The sequence below is a fragment of the Lissotriton vulgaris genome, chromosome 2_1, assembly GCF_964263255.1.
Source record: "Lissotriton vulgaris chromosome 2_1, aLisVul1.2, whole genome shotgun sequence".
Lineage (NCBI taxonomy): Eukaryota > Metazoa > Chordata > Amphibia > Caudata > Salamandridae > Lissotriton > Lissotriton vulgaris.
In genome coordinates, this window is record NC_141687.1 from 600009570 (window position 1) to 600036233 (window position 26664).

Consider the following 26664-nt stretch of genomic DNA (forward strand, 5'->3'; position numbering starts at 1 on the left):
GGATGAGTTTGTTTGCCCTGGAATTCAGAGAACCTCCCAGGTGTTGAACCACCAGGGATATGCCCTGCTGTTCCAGCCAAGTCCAGAGACACAGGGCCTGTTGAAAAAGGGTCCACAATCCCATTCTGCCCAGTACCACATGGATTTGGTGTTGTCCATAAACACTTAAAGAGGCTTTTCCTTGTTTGAGGGAAGTAGGGGTTATTTAATGAAGTGGAGGCCGGATTCTACCGGACACCAGAGTCCTCTGATCTCCACCTCTCCCAGATGGCTGCACCATCCCACAAGTTACACATCTGTCACTACGGTGTGATCTGGTTGGGGAAGGGAGAGGGTTCTGCCTCTGACCCAATCACGGTTGGTTAGTTACCACTGCTGGTCCTGTGCAGTTCTCTCCAAGATCTGGACCTTGTCATAGAGATTCCCCTGATGCTGCGCCTACTGGAACCTCAAGTCCCACTGCAAAGCTCACATATGCCATCTGACATGTGTTACTAGCAGGATGCTGGAGTCCTTGAGGCCCAGCAGCCTCAGAGTCAATCACACAGTAATCCAGAAAAGTGGCTGAACAATCGATATAGCCTGAATATCCTGGACTTGCTGTTTGGGAGAATAGGCACGAAACTCTATTGAGTCCAGAACAGGTCCAATGAAAGGAAGCAATTGAGAGGAAATTAGGTTGTGACTTCAGCACACTGATGGTGAACCCAAGCGAATGCTGGAATAACAACCACAACTTACTTCTGGTACTGGAGCCCTCCCAATGGCTCTATTAGGCAAGAGAGTCATGGCTCCCTCGTGAAGCGCAGTCAGGTGATCCCAGTCAGCTGGTCATAAGTTGGAGGCATGGAGGGAGAAGTAGTTTTAAAGGAGAGGCCGCAGCCCCATCAGACTATCTGGAGGACCCCCCTGTCTGAGATGATGTTCTGCCAGTGGTGGATGTGCTGGTTGATCCTGCCACCACCTGGCTGCCCATGATCGTGAAGGGACAAACTTGGAAGGCTTGTGGAGACTGAGGTTGCAGGGGGAGGTGTGGACTGACCCAACCTCTGACCATCTAACCCACAGGGTCGGAATGAGCTGCGCCCACGGCCACGCAGAGGTTGTTGAGCTTGTGCAGTCTTGTGGCTGAGGTATGGCTGGCGTGGCTGAAAGCCTATCCGTAGCCACGAAAGGATTGAAAGGCAGACTGGAGACAAGTGGCCACTGAGTAGCCCAAGAACTTGGTTGTAGCCTGTGAGTCCTTAAAGTGCTCCAAAACTATGTCTGCCTTGTCGCCAGAGAGACGGGTGCCATCAAAGGGCATGTCCATGAGAGAGACCTGAACATTCTTGAAAAGCACCAGAAGTTCTCAACCAGGCCTGGGGAAGAACAGGTACTGTTTATGTCAAGACCACAATGAATGGTGAACTTTCCCACATCTTTACAGTCTGATACGGATGTCCTGAACCTCCTACGAGACATTTGGCAGCACTTGCAAAACCGTTTCCCACAAAGTTTGGGAATAACATCCCAATAAGTATGCAGTGTTCGTCGACTGCACTGCAAGGCTGGCGGAAGAAAATATTTTCTTACCCCAAATATTCAGCCTCTTGGATTCCATATTGGGGGGTGTAGAAGGGAACACGCCGTGGGAGGCAGAGGCTTCAACCACTAAGCTCTTGGGGATAGGCTGGTTGGTGAGGACATTTGGGTCACCCAGTGTAGGGCAATGGTTGAGGGCAATCGTCCTATTCACAGAAGTCCCTGTGCTGGGCTATGATCAATGTTTCCAGTGGGACATCAGTTTAGGCCTTGTTAAAAGGCAGCAAGATTTCATAGGAGGAGATACAAGGCCACAGGACCTTTGTCAAGATATTCGTCTTGACTGCCACGAAAGGGAGCTGAAGGATTATGGCCTCATCTGCCCTTTGCACCACCATAGTGTATGATGCTCTCCCCTCCATAGCCATGGTAGGGGGAGAGAGCAGGCCAGAATCTAAAGAGTTATCCAGTTCATTAGTTTCACCCAATCGTACAATTCCATTTCATGATAAGGCTCATCTTATAAAGGGTCCAGCGACCCTTCCCAATCTTCCTCCATTACTATCCATTCACAATAGGGCTGAGAAAGCGATCTAGAACCTAAGGGTTCTATCAGTGCCGGTACACCATCCTGCTCCAAGTCATTGGAGATAATAATGGAGATGGTGCCGCCTGTGGGCAGCGTCGGGAATCATGGCATCTGGACTGGCGCTGGGGAAGGCAGCAGTGGTACGACTGGTGTCGGACCAGATCCATAGTGGGTCATCGGCACCAGGGCGGAGCTGCTGGCTCGGAACCTGATGGAGCCCCCTCTGATCTTTCAGAGCCGAAGGCACCCCAGTAGTGTCAGGCTGCCTAAATATGAGGTCAAAGGCATCATAAAAAATTTTGTAATTCTTTGAGGAGCTCCGGCTCCCAAGAAGGCTGGGAAGTGCAGAGATGACCTAGGCGTAGGCTCCGAGGAATAAGGCCTAGAGTGGCGAGACTCCTCCGTCGCATCAGCCGAGGGATGAGGAGAGGCCAAAACATGCTTTGACATCTTAGGTATCTTGTGTTTCTTACCTGACTGACTCGATGACTTCAAGTGAGAAGAAAATGACTTAGGACTCCCAGAGAGGTGCCCGGACCTTCCTCTAGATCGAGTACAAGACCTAAGTGGTGCCTAGCTCCGGCAGCTTTAGGGACCGCTCCTTCAAATCTTTCGCAGCAATGACCCAGCAGTCAGAGCATGATTTTGAGTCATGGCCACACTCCAGGCACCAGATACCAACCACGTGTGGGTCCGACATGGCGCAGTGAAAGGCACCACACATCTTGAAACCAGAAGTCTTCTTTGCATAAGGAAGAAATCTACAAACTAAAAAAAGAGTCAACAAAATGTTGAAAATAACCTGCCAAAAAGTGACAGAGGATAGCTCTTGTCACAGATCTGCACTGGCTGGTGCAGAAAGCAAGAACTGACTTCAGCACGCCAAGGTGATGTCTATATAGGAGAAGGAGACATCACAGTAGCGCAGATAAAGCTGGGAGGAGCCTACGGACGGCACCTAGCCAGTATTGCTTGAAGATTATTCTTCCAGATCCAGTCTGAAGCCTGGGAAATGCAAAGGAATCTGGGTATAATGCTGTAATACTGGCTATAATGTACATTTCTACTGAATTTTATGCAGTGCTTTTTATGACAGAAGCTCTTATGAGCCCACAAGCTTCAATAATGATGTCTCAAAGCCTGGGAAAAAAACGTGAGCAATTCTATTCACAAAAGTAAAAACAAACTAAAAAAACATGTACTGGTTTAAACATGTATGTTTATGGTTTTATTGGTTAATGCATTATTCTCGTTGCAAACCCTTGTCTATTATGGTTGGCTGTAGAGCTTCGCCTACACTCAGGCCCTGCACCCAACCAGCCACAGATGCTCAACTCGCTGCAGAAACCCAACAATCTCTGAGCATGGCCTTTAGTAAAGCACAACTAGGTTGGGACGCAAGGCCTAAGGCCATGCCCAGCAACAGCTGCACATAATTTTGGGCATTCAGGATTTAGGGCAGAACCCAGCAACTAAACCAGAGAGTGCATGCCCTTTGGCCATTAAATGTCTAGATCATACAAATCAGTTGTACCCAAATTGGGCTTCAATCTGTGAAGCCTAACAAGGTGTCTTGTGAGATTTTGAAGGAACCTGAAGTTCTAATTATACCCTCATCCTTCCAGAGGACGCACTCAAAGCTCTGTCATGGAACTCTTTTGAAAATGTTTTCAGCATCAGTGCCTGTTGGCAACATTCTTCAGTCTGGGGAAGATGCAACTCTCTCAGATCTAGATAGCATTTAAAGCTTCTACAGCATTCGCTCAGCCATTGGACTTGTAATTTCTGTATAGCAAAATATGGAACAAAAGTGCTCATCCACAGTTGCTCTAGGATGTCAAGGGGCAAACTCATTTTAGTCGTCAATCAGTGGCAGACTTAAGAGTTCATTTTGAGACCGGGTTTGAATGACTTTCTCTCAAGACTGAGTCCCAAGCAGTAAGTATCTTGGTCATGAAGTCAGTTTTTGGCATCACCTTCTAATTAAATGTTTTGCCTTTGTGCTTAATTTGGGATTAACAAATAAAAAAATCTAATGAAAGACAAACGTGCATGACTGGCTTAAACTATTGGACACAACTCCATCGCCCCTCCTGCATTCTGACACTTTGGCTTGGAACAAGAAACAGATGGAATCAGGCTACCAGTATCATTCATGTAGTACAATTCTGTTATATACAATCTGAAAATCTCAATGCTAGTTCAGAATCCTTGGAAAGAGGTGGTGCTATTAAGCGCCTTGACATTGTGAAAACGTTTTACGTTGTCACAGCTAGTGGCCTGGCTATTATAAAGAAGACCATCTGAGACTATTAGTATGGATAAGACGGAAATATTGGCACACAGTGGTTGTCAAAGAGACCAAAAATTGTCCTTAAAAAGGTGACATCAAAAAGCATGAATCCCAATAATAGTAAACATGGAGTGAGTAGCAGTAACCGTTTTGGGGTTTTGTAGAGCACCACTTATGGCACATTGGTTCTTCAGTGCTATGGAATTCTTGAAGGAGAAAGCCTGCCGGGTTTCTTCAAGTAGAGTGTTGCAGTTTGATTAGTGAGGTGACAACTTTTGTGAAATTCTTCTCCTGGTCTCTTTCCAGGCAAAAATGAGTTGCGAGAATGTTTGAAATGTTTAGCCTTCTGGTGATTACCGAACCATTCATAGTTCATTCATCTCGCAGGTTCGGCTTTATCACATTCCACAGCCTTGGTTTCCGTACTCCAAAAGATCCAACTTCATATCTTGACCAGCAAAAGACACACAATTGATGGACGGAATGCAGAACAAATCAAAACATTCAACCCCAGTCAAGAGATCTGGGTTAAATCCAACATTCTTTTGCTCACCATGCCACCCCGGTTTAGACCTGGCCATATGCAAATCAGTGTTGACCCTGTGCTTCATGGGAACAGTCCAGCCCGAACTTTCAAGCCAGGTTCTCCCTGGACCAGAAACAAGCATACTAGGGGCCGGTTTCAGGGTTTCACCCCTCTTCAGCCAGGACAGCTTGAGTCCAATGGCACAGTGAGCCTAGGACCCACGGCTGGGCACACCTGGCGCACTTAGGGCGAGAAAGCAAAAGACACCCAATTGATGGACGGAATACAGAATAAATCAAAACATTCACCCCCAGTCAAGAGATCTGGGTTAAATCCATCATTCTTTTGCTCTCCATTCCACCCCAGTTTAGAGCTGGCCATATTCAAATCAGTCTTGACCCTGTGCCTCATGGGAACAGACAAGCCCGAACTGCCAAGCCAGGTCCTTTTTACAAACCTTGAAAACTGCTAATTATTTTCTTTGGGATTCCTACATAAATGAAAATACAGTAGTCAATGCATGCCAGGCTCAAAGATTTTAGGGTCTCTACTTGGTCAATGGACATGAGAAGACAAAGACTTTTTCAGAGAATGGAGTACTGCATGTTAAACTCTTTGACTACTGAGTTGACTTGCATGTAAAATAAGCACAGCACAGAAGAAAATCTCCATGTTCCTCTCCTTTGTGGTGGAACATGGGTTGTTGATAGGCCTGAGAGTCAGATGAAGGGGATTGGGTGGAGTTCTGTCGCTCACATTACTAGGACTTTGGTTATAGTTCTGTTAACCCGTTAGGTGCTCATGACGAGCTCAGCTCGTCATGAGGCAAGGCGGCGCTGTGCTCAAGACGAGCCGAGCTCGTCATGACCATTGCGGAACGCCCACACGTGCAAATTCCCCTGCTGTGCTGGGCGTTCCATCAAATGGCGGAACATCAGCGGCAAAGGGGTTAATATACTGGAAGTTATTTTCATCTAAAGTGACACAATTTTCAGGCCTACAGTGATTTCAGCCTATGCTGTTTTCCAGTTGGAATCAGATTTTAGTCTCATAAACGTAAATTTGGAAGTTCACGCTGTACTGTTTTTAAACTTTTTACCACAGGGTATTCTGAAACTTTAAAGAGCATATTAGTGATAGTTGAATTCTAGGATCAGACTTATGACATTGATCATGAAGATTATTCCACCAAACCAATTCTTATTTGATTTGAGTGCAGTTGGAAAGGACTGGGCCAAGCTAAGCCAATTCAAGAAACATCCACCCAGTTTTCTAACATTTCAAAGATGATTTTTTGAATGACTCTAAAATTGGAGGCAGACAAGTCACAAATTATTTCAAATTATTTTTCTCTCCATCCTTGATGAGAAGGAAAGACAACATGATAAACCCGTGAAGAAAACAGTTTGTAATGGAAAAGGAAGCAACAGAGACGAAAAGCAGAATAACAAAAAGCATCATGAGAAAATTGGAGGTGGTCATTAAAATGGGTAACAGTGTCTGCAATATCATAGAACTGGAAAGATGAAGGACAACAATTTCTTTAAAGACCTAAATCTAGATGTATTGCACGTTTGCTGCCAAGAACAAAACAAGATGTTGTGAAAATAAATTTACCTGTGAAATAATTCAAAATATTATTGAATTTGTTATTTTACAGGATTACATTTTAAGCGATGAAAGGATCAAATCCTGAACCATATCGTGCATATTTCATTTGTGGATATAATTTGTTAAAATAAAACATTTAATTCACAAGACATTAAAGATTATCAGAATAATGCATAACATGCAAACAAATATACAATAGGAATCATTTCCAGCAATGAGCCCCAAAATGATTATTTATGATTTGACGTCTGATGTGGTTTATTGTGTCGAGAAAGGAATACGAGATTACCCAATTCATGAAAAGAAATGTAGTATGATAAAACATATATAATACGTCATGGAGACAACTCTACCAGAACAAAATAAATCAGTACTCATCAGCATCCAAGGTGCAAATGTCCCAAGCAATCACATCCCAAATTCATGCAATTCCCCTTAGGCCTCACTAAAACCTACTTAGATTGTCGGTCACTATAAGTGAACTCTGGAATGCTTTAAGGGCGTCTCCAACTAGATGAATAAAATCTTCAACAACTTTCATTAGCTGCACAGAGCCTGGAGAAACCTGAATCAGGATAGAAAATACATATTGGAACATGGAATCCTTACTACAAATGCATGTTTTCAAATTTCAGCACATTGCTTCTGTCCACTGCTTGTGCGAATCAAGCATTCTTCTTTCAGCCAAGAACCTCAATATTATCAAAGGTGGCCCACTCTAGTATTTAACTTAAACATCATAACTAGATGAAGATGAATACCTTAAAATTTGCAATTTACTTCTTGTTTGTAACTGTCTGGTAATTTGGTTAGAACTTACAGAAATAATATGTGTCCTTTAAAAAAAATGTCTTTATAGCATACAGGTAGCTATTAAAACCACAATCACATTTTTAAAACTGCCATTTAATAAACATTGTATAATTAGAGCAAATAATGATTGTATAACATTCATCTTTTACTTAAATGAAATCCAGAGTCCACAATAGTACACCAACATGTGCAAAATGAACAAGTTACAACTTTGATACAGATCTTCTGGAGATACTCCAAATGTAGATTTTTCACCATTTAAATATTCCCCAGGCATCAAACTGGATCTGGAAACTTTTTGGGGATTACCCCTATAAGCCTGTAGGCGTCGGACGGCTCAGAAAGTGAAGAATACAGGTGACACTCACATATGCTGACATCAGTAGCTTTCGAGGCTGTCTTCACACTGAGAAGCAGAGTCCAACAGCAAATAGGTTTTGACCACTGTGCAGAACTCTATACCTTGGACTTTATTAGGTAGAAAGAAGACGGTGGGAGGATTGGAGAGGAATTTGGAGTGTATCTAACAGAAAAAACATGACAGAAAGAAAGTAATTTGTTCTTCAGATACTTTTAATTACAGATTCCTGGCCCTTTGAATAGTTACCAAAGCAGTACATCCCAGTTGGTGGGTCTGTGAACAGGCTCAACCCAAAAAGTCCAGCAGGAACAAGCAGACAAAAATCCCATCTCCAAGGACTTGGCTGGCCAGGCAGTAATGACGTCAGTGTGTCAGCCAGGCAAATATCCAGAACAGGCATTCTGAGTGCCAATGCAGTGATAGCACCCTGGGCTCTGGTTGAATGAAACCACAAACCTTTCAAGGGAAACTTTTAGGATAATACATAGCAGATTTCAATGCAGAGCACGATCTCCCAAGAGATGTCCCTCTCCTTCACTTCACTGCCTTGCCCTTTCTTGCCCCAGCAAATCACACATAGAGCAGATTTTCCCCACAATGCTCTTTAGCCGATCAACGAAAAAGTTAGGACCCTTTTAGGTACCAGCCATTGGAGTGTCTTCTTCTCCTTAGAGGGGTGAAGTGGATGGAGGAACACCAGCAGGGCAATATTTTCCCAAGCTGAACAAAACAAAAGTTACCACTTTCAGAAGAAAGGAAACTCGAGTTCTCAAGACCAAGTTGTCTGGGAAGAAAGTAGTGCATTGTGAGTTGATGGAGAGGGCTTGCAGCTCACTCAACTGCTGCTTTGATGTCATGACGATGAGGAACACTGTTTTTTTGATGTGAAGTCAAAATGGGCAGCTGTGCAGTGGTTCAAATGAAATACACATCAGTGAGGTGAGAACCAAGTTAAGGTCCCGCTAAGGCATATTAAAGGAAGAGGGAGGAAACAAATGTTGCAAGCTCTTCAAAAAACTCATCACCATGGGTGATTTAATCAAAGAAGGCAACTGCAAAAAAGGCTGTAAATGCCAAGAGGTACCCTTTGACTGTTCCACAGTGAGTCCTTACTAGGGAAGGGGCAACACCAAAAGCAGTACTTCAAAACCTGACTTAGAGGGTCAATCTGACAAATACCGCACCAAACCACAAACTGGTCCCAACAGCGAATGTATACTGCATTTTGTTAAGGGATGCCTGGCTAACACAATGACATCTGCAACCTCGGTAGGGAGATCGAATACAGCCAGAAGCTGCCACGCAATCTGCAAGCAAGGATGTGAAGATTGTGCAGACCTGTGTGCAGGACCCTGCACTGCTGCCTTCGACAGGAGATCCTCCCAAGGCAGAAACCTGATCGGAAGACAGATGATCATGCCCAGAATTTCTGGATACCACACTCTCTCTGTGCCCAGTCTGATGCCACTCAGATTACTTGACCCAGTCATGCCTGGTGATCTTCAGAACTCAGGGCAGGAGAGGTCTGGGAGGAAAAGGTGTACAGAAGTCCTGAATTACACTCTAGGCAGACTGTGTCTTCAAAAGTAAGACACATTAGAAACTTGAGTGCGCAAAAACGCTAAAATTGCACTTTCTTGGCGGTGGTGAAAAGATCGAGAACTGGTTCTCCCCATTTGCAGAAGAGACCTTGCCCCATCTCTAGATGCAGCTGCTATTGAATTGCTAGGTGTCAGTGGTTAGGGTTCTATTCCTTGGCTTTTTATGATCCTACTGGATGGCGTACTACCAGTATATCCCCTGATGTACCAGCCATTTCAAGAGACATAGTGGCTCTTGGCACAGGGTCCACGACCCGCACCCTTCCCTATCTTGTAATACCACATGGCGGTGTTTTTGTCCTTGAGCCCCTGTGCCCTCCTCCCTTTGATGGGTCATAGGAAGGCCTTCAACGCCAAGTGAAGCTCTAGGGGGTTAATGAGGAGCCAAGACTCCGCCGTGGACCAGATGCCTCTGTTTTCCAACTCTCCAGAGAGGCTGCCCCAACCCACAAGCAATGCATCAGTCACCACTGTAAGCTCTGAATGGGAAGGTAGTGGGGTGTGCTGGTGACCCAATAAGGGAACAGCTACCACCACTGCAGGTCTTTGGCAGTCTCCTCTGAACTCCGGACGTGGTCAGTGAGGTCCCTGTGATGCTATGCTCACTAGTACTTCAGATCCTACTGGCAGAGTCTGGAGTATGACACCTAGTGCGCCTGACCAACAATGTGCAGGAGGCAGTCTGAGCATCTTCAGAGTCATCCTCACTGAAATCCAGGATAGAGGCTGAAATATTGGGATCATAGGCCAAATGTCCTAGACTCTCCATTCATGGATAAAGGCAAGAAGCTGCATTGCATTGAGAATAACCCTCATGAAATGTGGTGGTTTGCCATAGTCTGGAGGTAGGTGATGACGGCATGGGCAAGCCCGCCATGCGCAGCCAGCAGTTGAGGTAGGAGAATATTGGAACCCCTTACCTCCATAGATGTGCTTAACATTTATGTTACGCCTCTGGTCTATCTTGCGGAAGCATTAGGGGCTAAGGTGATGGCCTATGCAGACGACACCCAACTGCTGTTTTCCTGGAGTCGGGACGAGGATTCAGTTCTCCTTGCCCAAAACTGCCTATCCTCGGTCTTTCAGTGGCTCGCTCAGGCACAGCTCAAATGCAATGAGGAGAAATCAGAGATCCTCTTGTATGGTTGCATTCCCTGACATCTTCAGAGAGAAGCTATGGCCCCCAGGCTCCCCTCTTCCCAGCTCTAAGGGTGATTCTGGCAAGAACCTCGGGGTCTGGTTCAGTGAGAACTTGATATTCTCCTCGCAGGTCAAGAACTTGGCGGGCTCTTGCTTTGGCATCCTTAAGTCTCTGAAAAAGTTGCTTCCTTTTCTACCCAAGGCTGCAAAGGAGATGGTGGTTCGTGCTTTAACTCTCTCGGGCTTCGACTATGCTAATTCATTGTATGCTGGCATTCCAGGTTACCTGTTGGATACATTTCAGGTGATTCGAAATTCAGCAGCTCGACTTCTGCTAGGTGTCTCCAGCAGGTGCAGTGTGCGCTCTCATCTGCGATGTCTGCATTGACTGCCGGCTAAGGCTCGGATAAAATTCAAAATTGTATCCATTGCTCACAAAGCCCTCTATGGGCTGGGTCTCGTCTATCTACAGAATAGGTTGGCATTCTATGCTCCAGCAAGACAGCTGCATTCGTCCTCTCAACGTTTGGTGCAGACTCCTCGATTCAAGCGCCAAAGGCTTGGTGGGAGCTCTTTTTCCAGGCTGGCAGCTCAGGCATGGAATGCTCTGCCATTGGCTTTGAGGGGCATCAAAGACCCGCTGAACGTTTCTGTACTAAGTTCTTTTATCTGTCTTTGACTCTGATCCATTTCAGGTTTGTGCCGGGACACTCCCTGGAGTATCTGCCCATGGTACAAGTGCATATAACATAACCACAACTATCAATTTTCATAACACCTCAGGGACACTGGTGAGGCCAAAAGTAAACACCTAAAACTGAAAATGCTTCTGCCCCACCGTGTACTACAGGTGGTGCCTCCAGGATGGGAATGAGAGATTAACAGTCCTGCTGTTCTAACCCTACCATCACGTCTCCAGGGTTGAGGGCAAATAATGAACCCCCTCCCCAAGCGCCTTGAGACCCTCTGGGTGAGTAGTGCGCTATATAAATCCTTGAACTTGAACTTGACATGAGTTGGGGCAGGGTGAGCATCTTAAATGTATTTTTTTGAAGGAAGGCGTTGAGAGGGCAAAGTTCTAGAACAAAAACCTCTGACCTTCTTTGGCCTCAGAAAATAGATGGATTAACAACCAAAGCCTCCTTCTGATTCCAGAAACCTCTCCATGGCTCCTTTGCAGCACTTCCTGCTGCAAGAAAGAGAGAAAATCCTCTTTCAGCCAATCTGAAAATGGTGCAAGGTAAGGGGGCACAAGAAACGGTAGGGTGTAAAGTCCCTGGACAATCTGTATTGCTTCCAATAGGACACACTAAAGGTTTTGAGGAAGAGGGAGGGGGTCGATGATTGTGCTGCGCTGCTCCTGTAGTCAAACCATCTGTGGGTACCGCAGCCTCTGCCACAAAAAGGCTGAAGGAGTGCACAGGCCAAATGGGTGCACTATTATCCATAAAGTGCTCAAGGATCGAAAGGCATGCCCATTAACATGGACGGAACTTTGACAGGGATACACATTGACCTCATCCAGATGTGCCTACTGAAAGCCACACTGTTGCCAATTACCCTGCATAGACAATCTGTGGTGTTCCCACCGCAGTGGATAGTAACATTTTGCTCTGTCGCGGTCATCCTAAATAGCTGCATAAAACAAGACACAAGTCATCAGAGATACCCAGTAGGAGCCATGCAACAGTCCCAAAGGCATGAGTATATCATCTTAAGGTGCAGCTGGCTTTAAAACTGTCTAGGGTTTGGTAAATACATTCCCAGTATCAAATGCATCATTGTCAGAGTCCGTTCCAAATAAAGTATGGAGTGTCTGTGCCCTTCCTTGAGGCATAGTCAATGAACTGGAACCTGATGGGTTGCTCAAAGGCTGAGGTCCAAGGGGATCAGGGAAGGTGAAGTGGTACTGACTGGTAAAGAACAATAGGTTGTGTTTCATAATCCAGCGTCAAAGCACCAGGGTCTGGTGTGGGTCATGGCACCAGGATTGGAGTCAGCAGGGAAGCTGGTGTGGCGCCCATAGCGGTTCTAGAGGGTTCCGGCGGCTTACCGAGTGGACCCGCCTGCAGGATATAGACGAAGGATGTGGAGTTAGAATTTAAAAAATACATAGAATGAATCTGGAAGCCGTAATAGGTGAGGAACACGATGTATTGCAGAAAGAAACTCCAGCCACCTCTGTGCAGCATACAAGAGCTCTAACTAATATCACAGCTCTTCACTTCAATCCATAAAATTCTACATGGAACACTCACCACTGTCCTGATACATGACCATCAGGAAAAAACCACTAGAGTTTAGAGGAAGATAAGGAATGGAAGCCAATTTCCACAAAGGTGCTACTTGCGGTTCCTTGCGGCCTGGAGGCTCACTAGCGAGCCAGCAATGTGCCAAAGTGCCACAAGCAAGGCTTCACTCAATCCTTCAATTGGCTGCAGAGTCACAGACAGCTCTGAAAATTCAGGCAGCCTCTGGACAAGGATCGGAATTGGCTTTGATGGGAAATGGCTTCGGGAGAAAGACCAGGAGGTACTTTGATGTCCTAGTTCGAGAGTGGCAGGAGAGGGCTGAGTCCCGCTCGAACTTTTGATAGTTTTCTTTGAATACGGGAATAACACCTTTCCTTTGACTGGTCACAGATATGATTCTTACGATGCTTGGTGAAATAGAACTTTGCCTCATGGTGCCATAAGGCCTTAGGATTCATCAAAGTGCAGTCACTGCAGGATTAAGAGTTGTGTTCTGACCCAAGGTAGGACAGACAAATCTGATGGGGGTCTATCACAGAAATTTTCTTGCAAGGGTCTCTACAAAGTTTAAACCCTGTAGTCTTGGGAGGTAATATTTTCCGGCCCACAATGGATTTTTTTAAGACTTTTTTGGGAAAGATCTTGTGAGGAATGAGAGGTAGCTACGAATCTTGGTGGCGATTACGATGGCCATCGTCACTGCAAAGACTCCCCGCCACATTATGATGGCTGGGGCGTCCGCAGCGGACGGAAAGACCGTCCGCCGCTTTGACCGGTAGAAAAAGGGGTTTAATATGGTGGCGGTGTCTGGAAGACACCGCCATCCATATTACAATACAGGCTGTGATCAGCCTTTCCATGGCTGCATTGTCGCCATATAAAGGCTGGCGGTTCCTGCTGTTTGGGGCCCGTTGCAGGCCCCCAGGGTGTTGGGAGGGTGGAGGGTGCACATGGGGGGTACCTATGGTACCCCCTGCTTTTACATGTACAATGTGGCAGGCACCGCACGGTGCCTGTCACGTTGTGCATGTAAAAGCACAACATGTATATTTTACATTGAGATGGGTGCTGCTTGCAGCACCGCCCGCCACAATGTAAAATATATAGAACTATTGCGGGCGGTCCCTTTAGCAGCTGTGATGGCGGGTGGACTCTGTACACCCGCCATTGTAATCGGTCCCAGAGTTTGGTGCAACAGAAAGAAAGGAACTGATGACAGCGTGTGCAAGTTCCGAAGCAGAACACCATTGACATGGTGACACATGACACCACCAACCAGTGTGCAGGGGTATTGCTCGAAAGGTTTCCCGATCCACTCAAACACCTGGGGAATATTCAAAAATTGGAAATGTATTTTTATTACAGACAGGTCCCTTAGTCAACCTTTGTTTGCCAACGTTTAATGCAAAGGTGTGTGTTTTTTGTTTTAACTTCTACTCTCTGCCCCTGCAACCGTTGTGGTCCTAACTAAGATAAAAAAAATGTAAAGATTGCTGCATGGGCACATTTATTCCAACGAAGATTGTGTCCGAAATTCTATTATTGTATACAAACGAATTCTAAATTATCCATTAAACATCTATTTCCAAACTATGTGTACAAATATATACGAAGCTCTGACAGCACAAAAAAGTACCCATCAAAATTCCACAAACACCGCATCTATAATTGAAAGGAGAAATATTATATTATAGTTCGGCGAACCCTCTGATAGATAAGGAAAACGGCACATGGCAAAATATTGTACCTTATGGTAGTTAGCTGGTAAGAGCATATGATACTTATATGGTAAATGTGCCTTTCCACAGTCTAATTTAAATGCTCTTCCCAGGTATTTAGACCGCAGTGGGCCTTTTTCATGCTAAAAGACCACAGCTGGGAAATTCTATTGTTATAGGGAATAACTCAGACATTTGCAGACTTCCTAATGTTAGAGAACTGTGACTCTTACTTTCTGATCCAAGCAGTCTGTTAAAGAACCCATGTCAGAGAGGTTGTACATCAAAACCCACAAGTCAGAATTTACTAAACTAACCCCAAAGAATCCTGACTGTTGTAGAATCACTATGGCTGTTGTAGTAAGAGGTTTGCAAGCTTCTATAAAATGCACAGTCTCTGGACCCATACCTGTCTGCAGGTACCTTTCCAGTCAAATCCAGGCTCCAATTAACATAACTTGCTTTAATTTATGGTGGATAACAGACTACTTTAGGCTCTGTTTTAATTCAGAATACATTTGCTTTATTACCTATTAGGTTATAAAACATATGAATTTCTATGGTACCAGGGTTTAAGTTACAGATTACTGATGATTTTGCAATGCATTAGATTACTGACTATTATTCTGCTTTATATGTGATAAATTTGATTATATAAAGAATACATTACATCTCCCTGCACTTGAGTTCAGAAGAAAATTACTTTTCATTTTATAACTTTTAGTGGATTACTGTAGGAACAGACTTGATTTTTTAATCCTGCATACAGTTACTCAATTAGATTATATTGTTAATTATACCATGCAGTAGATTATATTTGGTTTACGACATTATATAAAAATATTGCACCAATAACTTGACCATCGCTGGACACTATTCATTTATTTATTTAATTAGCGCTGCTCGCACCGCCTGTGCCTCACTTGTGATCGCTGGACACTATTCATTTATTTATTTATTTAATTAGCGCTGCTCGCACTGCTTGTGCCACTGCCTTGCGTGGGACCATTGGATTGTATTTAATTTATTAACTGTGCTGCCTGTGCCTGCCGTGCCTTATGGCGCCGATCCTACTGGCGCTTGCCGACCGCCATTGCCTGACCTGTGCCCCTAGATCGTCCCGCTCGCATTTTGGCTTGCAGCCATCTTGTTGTTATTGTGGCGACCCCCAGCCCGGCTCTCCGCCCCGCTCCCCGCCTCCAAGATCATCCTCCCTCGCCCCTCGCCCCTCCCACTATCCATATATGACAGATGCATCCTCGTGCAGCGTTCACGCGCAGCAGACGCGCCCCATGCACGCCGAAGGTGCGCCAAAGGTAAGCCCGTCTACGCCCGTCCGCGCCTGGACCGCGCCCAGTGCCAGACTCCCTGGTCCCCACCGCACCCAACCCACTAGAGTCACATATGATGCCACAACTCTCCTCGCCCTCAACCCCGGATGCACACCACAATGCTGCCAAGCCGTCCCAGGACGTACCCACGGCCCATTCGCCTGCCTCTCCTGCAAGTTCAACTGCTTCAGGACCCTCACCAAATCCACTTCCTCCATACACAACATAGACTCTAACCGCTTGAAGTGCATCCTGCTTAACACCCGCTCGGTCCACAGACACGCCACTGAACTCTGGGACCTACTCGACACTGCGTCACCGGACATCGCCTTCCTTGCAGAAGCATGGATGAACACATCATCAGCACCCGACATCGCCATAGCCATACCGGACGCCTACAAGATTATCCGAAAAGACCGCACCAATCAAACAGGAGGAGGCATCGCCATCATCCATAGAAACACCATCAAAATCACGACCAGCTTCGACGATAATCTTGCAACTGCCGAACATCTCCACTTTCAGATCCACACCGACCCTAGGACCACGCTCAGAGGCACCCTCATTTACAGGCCTCCAGGTACCCGCACTCAATTCAGCGATGACATCACGGACTTCGTCAGCCCACATGCCCTCGCCTCGGAGAACTACATTCTATTAGGAGACCTCAACTACCACCTTGAAAACAAACAAAACAGCAACACCACCACCCTTCTGGACAACCTGGCCAATCTCGGACTCAAACAACTTGTTGACACCCCCACCCATATAGCCAGACACACGCTCGACCCTATCTTCACCTCCAGCAAGCACATCTCCTTCGACCGCACCACAGCTCTCCACTGGACAGACCACAGCTGTGTTCACTTCAGCTACAAAACCACCCTGACCCACCACCGCCCACAACCTATTCCTCGGAGAAACTGGAACAAAATCACCTCCGACCAACTCCTCACATCACTCAACCAAAACCCTCCCACCCTCTCACTCGACCCAAACCAAGCGGCCACCAATCTCAAACAATGGATCACCCACAGTGCTGACGAATTAGCACCCCTGAAAAAGCACCAGATCAAATCAGCCAGCAAAAAGGCTCCCTGGTTCAACGATGACCTCAAAAAATCCAAGAAGCTATGCCGCACCCTGGAGAAAACATGGAGAAAAAACCCAACCACCGACAACATGGCCACCCTCAAGGCAGCCACCCTCAAACACCACCAACTGATTCGATCCGCCAAGAAATCAGCATTCGAGGATCGTCTCGACAACAACACTCACAACAGCAAGGAACTTTTCAACATCGTCAAAGAATTCACCAACCCCACCGCAGCATCTAACGACATCACTCCCTCCCAAGACCTCTGCGATGCGTTATCCTCCTTCTTCTACAACAAAATTGCCGACATCCACAACAGCTTCGAGAAGACTCCCAGCGATCAACCCTCCCCACCCCCCTCAGATCCTACTCCGCCAACTAACAACCTTAGCGCCTGGAACCCAATCACCACTGAATACACCATCTGCCTAATGAACTCAATCCACTCTGGCTCGCCAACCGACCCCTGCCCCCACCACATCTTCAACAAAGCTGACTCCATCATCGCACCCCATCTCCGTGATGTCATCAACTGCTCATTCAACTCTGCCACCTTCCCAGAAAGCTGGAAACACGCCGATCTCAGCGCCCTTTTGAAGAAACCCACAGCAGACCCTCTGAACTTAAAAACTACCGACCCATATCCCTCCTCCCATTCCCGGCCACAGTCATTGAGAAAGCCATCAACAGCCAGCTCGCCGCCTTCCTTGAATCCAACAACTCCCTCGATCCCTCTCAGTCCGGATTTCGAGCCAAACACAGCACCAAAACCGCCCTCATTGCAGCAACAGACGACATCCGAACACTTCTGGATAACGGTGAAACAGCGGCCCTCATTCTACTCGACCTCTCCGCCGCTTTCGACACAGTCTGCCACAGCACCCTCCTTCAACGCCTCAGCAATATCGGCATACAAGGAAAAGCCTTGGACTGGATCACCTCGTTCCTAGCTGGGAGAACTCAGAGAGTCCGACTTCCCCCATTCAACTCAGAGGCCACTGAAGTCATCTGTGGAGTACCACAAGGATCATCACTCAGTCCCACCCTCTTCAACGTTTACATGAGCCCACTCGCATCCATTGCGGGCCAACACAACCTCAACATCATCTCTTACGCCGACGACACCCAATTAATCCTTTCCCTCACCAAAGACCCCAACACCGCCAAAACCAATCTTCACGAAGGCATGAAAGAAGTAGCCGAATGGATGAAACACAGCCGCCTAAAACTCAACTCAGACAAAACGGAGGTGCTCATCCTAGGATCCTTCCCCTCTGTCTGGGACGACTCTTGGTGGCCTTCCGCTCTGGGCACAGCACCCACACCCACAGACCATGCACGTAACCTTGGCTTCATCCTAGACTCCTCTCTCTCGATGTCCAGACAAGTCAACGCAGTCTCATCCTCCTGCTTCAACGTACTTCGCATTCCCAAAAAGATCTTCCGCTGGATCCCCCTCGAGACAAGAAAGACTGTCACCCACGCACTGGTCACGAGCCGACTGGATTATGGTAACACACTATACGCTGGAATCACAGCAAAATTACAGAAAAAAACTCCAACGCATCCAAAACGCATCAGCGAGACTCATATTGGACATCCCTCGCCAAGACCACATCACCGGAAACCTAAAAGACCTCCACTGGCTTCCCGTCAACAAAAGAATTACATTCCGTCTTCTCACCCACGCACACAAGGCCCTCTACAATCTAGGACCCGAATGCCTCAACACTCGACTGTCCTTCTACAAACCCACCCGCCAACTAAGATCTTCCAGTCAAGCCCTTGCCGCTGTCCCGCGCATCCGAAAATCCACCATGGGAGGAAGATCCTTCTCCTTCCTGGCGGCCAAGACCTGGAACTCACTCCCCACCCGCCTCCGCCTTACTCAAAACCACATCTCCTTCAGAAAAGAACTTAAAACCTGGCTATTCGACAAATAATGAACCCCTTCCCAAGCGCCTTGAGACCCTCTGGGTGAGTAGTGCGCTATACAAATGCTCGAACTTGAACTTGAACCATACATCAGATGCAGTAAGGAGGGAATAATAAGTAGACCCTACAGTCTGCGTACTTTACCAAGCACATTAAACTTTGCTCTGGTTACTGTAGCCTATATTTTCATTGGATTTAAGAAAGAGATCAATATGACTGATTTTCTCTGTGTTATATCATAGGATGCGATACCTCTCGTTTGTTTTATTAAAGGAGACTGCTCAGATGCTTTGTGTGGCACTTGATTAGAGAAGGCTGATGTGGTTACCTGGTTACTTTTTCATGTATTACATTACAGAATTTTACCGTGCAATGTAATACATTATAGAAGGATATTCTGATTTTTTTGCCGTCATGAACTGGGTTACAGACAATAACTCAGAATATCTCCTCCTCTTCACACTAAGGAAGAAGTCTACTTTTGTTATTTGAAATTGAATTAGGTGGTGATAGTTACCCTGTATTAGATTGCAAGGCCATACTCTAATGTACTTTGCTCAGCAATGGATTATATTAGAATGTCCTGCAGTGGTTCATAGGTGAGTGCTCTGACTGCCTTACTTGTAATAGATTACAGCAGCTTTGGTTGGCAGTACGTAGAGCCATCACTGACAAGCAGCTGGATGAGCTAGAACGTGCGGGCTGGCATTGAGTGGTAGTGTGGCTATTTATGTAAATGAAGGTCAGTCTGGGAACACCTGCTTTGGTGGGCAGTATGATAAGCTGCAATTGGCGTGCAGACCTGGCACTAGTGGGCAGAACGAGGAGAGGGCACTACTAAAAGCACTAGGACCTGCCTGGTGGACAGTAGCAGAAGGTGTCACTGGTGGGGATCGCGAGAGAGGGCGAGGGTGGGTAATGTGATGAGGTGGCATGGATTGGTGGACTGCACTGCAAGAATCTCGCATTAGTAAGCAGAGTGAAAAGCTGGATGGCAAAGAGGAGGCAGTGACATACAGTATAATGAGTTGGCATATATCATACACTGCCTACAATTTATCATACAATGCAATAGTGAGCAAAATAAAATAAAATAATGATTTATTGATATCAATAAACACACAGCAGTTTCCACGGTTTCTTTTGTATATTAGGGAAATATAATTTTATATTACACTCTAAAGAAATAAGGGTACCAGTTCGCGGTCGTGTAACATCTAGGTAATTATTGTTGAATGGGGAAGTGTCAGGCCTTCTGGCAAGTCTCTGGGCTTGCCGGTGATACATATTATCCTGGACTGCTAGATGTCAGGAGGCTTTATCTTCCGCCTTATGTTTTCGCACAGCACAATTTGAGACTTTTGTTTAGCAATTGGTTTTAAGAGACAGCGATTTTCTTTGCAGAAAGCATGTGGTGGTGCTTGATGGATGGAGCGAAATAACCGCTGCACTATAGCAGCGCCAGCAGATGATCATCAGGCCACATCCACTGACCCTGGAATTGATTTGAGAACTGGGAGTTGTTTTTTCAGGAAGCTACAGTGTGAGCTCGAGGTAGGAGAGAAGCAGGTGCCGAGGAAGGTGAGCAGATCGGTGGTGGTTCCCTTTATAGAGAGCAAACAACACCACGGCTCTCTGGAAGGGACCAGCTGAGGGGAGTAGATGGATCGATTTGTACAACAATATTGCTATCAACGCTGCCAGGGGTTCACCATTGCAGGCCAGCAGCACGTAAATGAGCTGCGCCAAGTTTAGAATTAATTTGAGAGTTGTCTACATCTCTAGGACCAGGAGAGAGAAGGAGTACCAGGAGGGGTGGGAGTGAAAGGAGGGGAGAGCATATGGATGCTGGTGTGCTTCAAATGCAGAGGCTGGACTGACTGAGAACCAAGTGACACTGTTTATAAACTTCTTTTACTGTGAGACAGTGTCACTTTTTTATTAACATTTACAGTTTTGGAACTTTTCTTCATTGTCTCTTTTACGCACTTAGGCCACATGTATCAAAAAAGCATTTTGCAATTACCAAATAGCAATTTTTACTCAATCGCAGAATTTCAGCGTTTGCGTTCGCAATTTGGGCAGTGTGCTATGCAGCACACAATAAGCCACACGCAAATTAAGGAATCGCAAAATTTGCGATTCCTTATTTTGCGATTGCATTTAAGGAATTGCAAATTGCGATTCCTTAAATGCAATGTAGGAAGCACCCAAGTTGTACAAATTGTGGCTAAGGAATCGCAAAATACCACCAACTTCAGGTTGGTGGTAAATTGCGATTTCTTTGAAAAATGCACTTTTTGGCATTTTTCAAAGTGCCATGTGGGTTACATTCATGTCCCTAGGGCATGTATGTGGGCCACATGTGCACACATGTTAATTTCAGGGGTGCAACAGGGTGTCCTATTGACACACTTGCAACCCTGAAATTGCATTCTCAATTTGCGATTCTCTAATTGAGAATCGCAAATTGAGAATGTCTTCCAATTCATTCCTATGGGCCTTCTAGCCCATAGGAATGAATGAGAAGGTATTCTTTATTTGTGAATCTCAATTTGCGATTCGCAAATAAGGAATAATTATGATTTGCAAAAAAAATGTGCTAATCCTACCTACATTTCGTTTTGCGATTCTCTAATTCCGATTCCCAAAAAATCGCAATTTGAGAATCGCAAAACAAAAATTAACTACATATGGCCCCAAGTATGTAAGGAATCGCCAAAGATTTCGCGATTTGTTAATATTACCCAATAGCGATTCGGTACATAGGTAATCGCTATTAGGTAATACATCTCCATTCCTTTTTAGGCCTATCGGTGCGAATGGTTTTGCATTAGCTAAGTTGTGATTGCCTAATTGGTAATAAGAAATTAGCTAATGCAAAGTCAAGCGTGCCCGGAGGCCTAAGGCTTCCCATTAAGCACCCCCAAAAAAATGAATGTGCACATTAAAGCACACACATGCACTAGGGGCATGTGTGCTCTCAATGGCACTTTGAAAAATGCACTTTAGTGCATTTGTTCAAATTTTGCACATGCCCTGCCCTGTTAATTCAGTAAAAAGCTTAGGAGTCATCATTAGTAAGGACCTCTCTATGAAGCCTCAAATTAGTGCTGTGGTATCCTCCTGTTTTTTTTATCTTTGGAAAATCCGGAAGATCTCTCGATTCCTAACTACGGAGGCCCTGACCCTGGCTTTGCTGGTCCTGGTAGTCTCTAGGATTGATTATGCCAACTCGCTCTATGTTGGCATCCCGGCATACCAGCTGAATCATCTTCAGCTGGTGCAAAATCAGGCCGCGAGAATAGTCTTCCATTAGCCCAGACACTGCCATGTTCGTCCCTTATTCAAATCCCTTCACTGGCTCCCAGTGGCCAAACGCAGCAAATTCAAACTTGGCTGCATTATTTTTAAAGCCCTGGCCGGCCTTGGTCCTGTTTTTATATCCTCTCTTCTCCACTGTTACTCTCCTCTGCGTCATCTCCGCTCTTCTCACTTGGCCCTTCTCACCACCCCCACATTTAACCGTACAAAACATGGTGGTCTCAGATTTTCATTTCTCGCCCCATCTCGGTGGCATGCACTGCCCCTGGAGCTGAGACTCACTCCTTCTTATCCCCACTTTAGATCCCTTCTGAAAACTTTACTGTTCTGTCAAGCTTATACATAAAACATTTTCTTTTCTGATCTTTCTTAACACCTTAGCAGCTATGGAACGTCCAGCTCCAGTGCTGAACGTTCCATTGCGCAGGTGAGGTTCGAACGTCCAACTGCCGACGGCAGCACTCCTGAAGTAGTGGTACCGTCGGCCGTTGGAATAGGCGCAGCACCTAAGATGTTAAATCCACTACACTGTCTTAATGTTTTGCTCACCCTGTGCTCACAGAGCCATGAAACCGTTCGGTGTAAGTGCGCTATAAAAATATTTTTAACATAACATAACATAACATAACATAACATAACATGGTAATAGGATTTTTCTAAATGCACAGTTTGCATTTAGAAACTGCTTGGTACATGTGCTAAGGTAATTGCAATTTGTAATTACCTATTTGTAGTAGCAATTTTAGGTAGTTGCAATTTTTGCAACTACTTAAAATTGCAACTGCGAAGCATTTCATACATCATGAAAGGCTAGTCTGCATTCGCAAACGGCCAAATTTTGCGATTTGAACCATTTGCAAATCCAAAATTGTTTCATAATGTGACCCTTCATACTCTGTTCGAAAATGATTGTTTCATTTATGTTCCTTGTTATATGGGATTCATGAAGATACGGGAACTGAAATGTACCTACAAGGAAGAAGGGTAACCAGTATACCAACAAAACTAACTCATTATTTCCTAGCAAATACTTTTAGCCAATATGGAAACATGTTTTAAGGAGTATTTCCCATATCACTGCATTGACAGTGCAAAAAATATAGTCTATCATATGGCACATCTGATTTGCAGCAAACGATAAAATTATAAACAAATGTATTCATCAATATTCGGGTTAAAACAAACACGCTTCTTGAAATAAAGTGCTCAGCTCTCAATGCTCACACATGGGTGAAAGCAGAGTGCAGTAAACTGTGATTCGGTGTTTGTCAAAACTATAAACAATGACCAGGGAAAGTCCCTCTTTTGGATATTTCTATGTTTTGAAAAACTGCTACTGTTTTTTAAGTTTCACCTAGATAATTCTGATGGGAACTTCATCAGGATGAAGAGACTGCTGAATGGATTGATTGATGGATTACACCAGATAGAGGCTAAAAGAACAACGACATATGGGGAACTCTTGGCTGAGTGATAGTGACCGGATGTTCATATAGGAAGAAAATACATTGATAACAATTCCTTTTTGTATTGGCACCAACAGCAGGCAGGGGCGCATTGAAGAGGTCATAAACTCAATGTTGAAGAGTAAAATATTCTGGCAGGGAAATGCAGCATAATTAAAATAAAGCCTATAGAGTGCCTGGGTAGATAGAAATGGGGGTGCATTACTGCAAAAAGCAGATTCGGCAGGGTGCAGAAAATATGAGTAGTACCACAAATTGTACTTTCTTTGGAGTAACTGTACTGAGGACACCTAAAATGGGACAGCAAAAATTGGGCATCTTTAAGAATGTCTTTCAGATCACAGTGTACAGTCAATACTGAGCGAAAACACTATGTGCACCAGTGCTCAATTAGGATTATATACTTTAAAACATTAGCCTGCCCAGTCACTGTATCAAAGAAACGTGCGCTCATTCAAACAGGAAGTGGTCAGTTGAGTAGAGGCATTGGAGGCTAACAAGTCCATGTATCCCTTTTCAATTATCTGGACGCCAAAAACCTTAAGGGAAGGTTGAAGGAGGAGGCTGTAACAATCTGGTAGAATCTTAAGGTAACCCATAGTACTGTGCCAGTAGAGATAACACAGGAGAAGCTCCTGCCTCTATCCTATGCTTGGCAGAACTGATTACTCAAACTATTCAAGAAGCACTAGAGCGCAGGCAGCCATCAAGCATCATAATTTAATGAAGAATGGCACTTGAAGCCTCAGGTCCCTCATAGAGAGGACTGTTTCTGTAAGAATAACATTGAGGCTGGACGGCCATCCATAAAACTCACACTTGTTTAATGTACTCTGTGAAGCAGCTGTAGAGTGATTCCTAAGCAGCCAACAGAGACAATCACTTTCCACCTCACATCGCCTGTCCAATCTGTGCAAACACAATAAGATGTGCACCAGCTCTGTCCTGCCTATGTCCATCGGATTCTGACAGACTTCCCCCAAGTCTAACTTAGAAATTGAGCTTCCATTTTTGAAACCATACAAGGAATTCAAAGCTCTAATATATTTTCTTCTCGACTGACTTGCTCCAGCATGAGTGAGTTTTCTCTTGTTCATACAGCGACCATAGAGGCTGATATTTTTACTGTATTAATGGTTGGTGTCGGCACTATGCATAGTCAATTTTCTAGTAACTCATAGGTTACTTTTGTTCTCCCCAGACGCTGCATGCACTGTATTTTAGTGATAATGCTTTTCCTCTGTCAAGCTACAGGCTCCTGAATGTGAAGTTAGAATTTGAACGTGATCATCATATTCTCGTAAAACATCTGTCCACTGTGCATGGACCATCAGTTAAATTCTTTAATTGCCTTAATCACTTAGAAAATTACTGTAAATATACTAGACCTGGGGCTTATTAGTCGTATTTGAGGATGCTATCATGTGGTATCTTTCAAGACTCACCTCTGCCGCAAATAATTTTCAATATTTACTTGAGCACCCCTTTCAGAGACCTTCTAGTGCAGAGATACTCCTAAGCTGGTGAAACCCAAGTATATATTACATTCTCTCAGGACGCAGAACAAAAGCAGAATCTCTGTTAGGAAACATTCATAGCTGGATGTCACTGAACTAAATACAAATGAACACTACTAAAAAGGAAATCCTAATTATCGAGTGATTCAAAAACTGCTCTACTTTGTTTAATAGTTCCAGACATCTTCAATCTTAGCCTGCCTCCTGTATATAAGGTTAAAAAAACCTACAATAATGTATCAAACCAGTTCGACAAACCTGAAAATGTGCCCTTGATAACACTCAATAGGATCATTGCAATGCTTTATATGCTGGACTCGTAGGGCCCGATTCACAAAGGTAAAGTTAGACGAGAGTCGGACTTTACCACTTCGGTATTCACAAAGGGTGTTTACTACTTATAAATGTCTTTTGTGAATACTGAAGTTCTAACTTTACGACTTTCAGTATTTACAAAGGGTATTTACAAGTAGTAAATGCCCTTTGCGAATGCCGAAAGTCGCAAAGTTAGATTTTCATCTAACTTTACCTTCTTGAAACGGGCCCATAGCCTCCCTACTTAAACTCTCAGGAAAAGAGACCACGTCTTAGGGGCATATTCACAAGAATGTAACTCCGATTTATCCCCACCTAACTGCATCAAAAGCGGAGATAGATTTAACACCCCTTTCACAAGCTGGTGCAAGCTGCGGACATCGCCAGTATACCCACAATAACTTCCCAAAAATGTACCTCCGCGGTGGACACCACCAACTAACCTTAATGAAATGCAGAGTAGGCGTTCCTGTGCAAAAACACACGAAAAAAACACAACACCACCTTCACAACGAAATGCCAGAACCTGCGATGCGAGTCAAAACCATGCGATAAGCTGCGGTAGCAACAGGTATTTACCTGCATCAGAAAACAGAGCCTGCACACAGCTACACCTGAAGAACAAATTACGCCATGGAGCTACTCATCATGCAGCTCGGAGCCCCAACAGGGCCACCACCCCCAGGGCCGCCACCAACCCCAGGACCCGGACCCACAGAGCCCCCTGGACCACCACAGAGGCAGCGCAGAGTAAGACAGAGGACCTACAGAAAACGCACCAGTCTCACAGACTTGAAACCCAAGGAAGTCATTGCACACTACAGGCTGAAAAGGACAACCAAGGCATAATGACCCACATCGCCCACGGGTTGGCGGTCCCAACACAGCAGAGAACCAACATTCCTCGGCAGACAAAGCTGCTGGCTGTGCTGCACCTTTTGGCCTCTGGTACCTTCCAACCAACAACTGCCAGAGTCGGGGGAGTCTCACAGCCAGGCCTATCTAAGTTCATCACACCTGTCCTGGATGCCATACTCAGCTTCATACCCCAGTACCTTCACTTCTCCCACACTGCGCAGGAACAGAAGGAGAGCAAGCAAGGCTTCTATGCCAAAGCCGGATTCCCAGCCTCGTTGGGGGCAATAGACAGCCCACATGTCCCTCTTGTGCCCCCTGTAGATACTGCCCACCACTATCGCAACAGAAAGCACACACATTCCATCAATGTGCAGGCAACAGGGAAATACCAGGG

General features: G+C 45.3%; 1 protein-coding gene across 6 annotated transcripts in view; it reads right to left on the reverse strand.

The window, feature by feature from the left end:
• Positions 1-26664, reverse strand: part of ADGRB2 (adhesion G protein-coupled receptor B2) — a 1127991-nt gene that overhangs the window by 303119 nt on the left and 798208 nt on the right. For all 6 annotated transcript variants that reach the window (XM_086955647.1, XM_086955646.1, XM_086955645.1 and 3 more), the window contains one exon: positions 7000-7108. In XM_086955647.1, coding sequence (XP_086811773.1) covers positions 7000-7108 — 109 coding nt within the window. The remainder of the gene's footprint in view (positions 1-6999; positions 7109-26664) is intronic.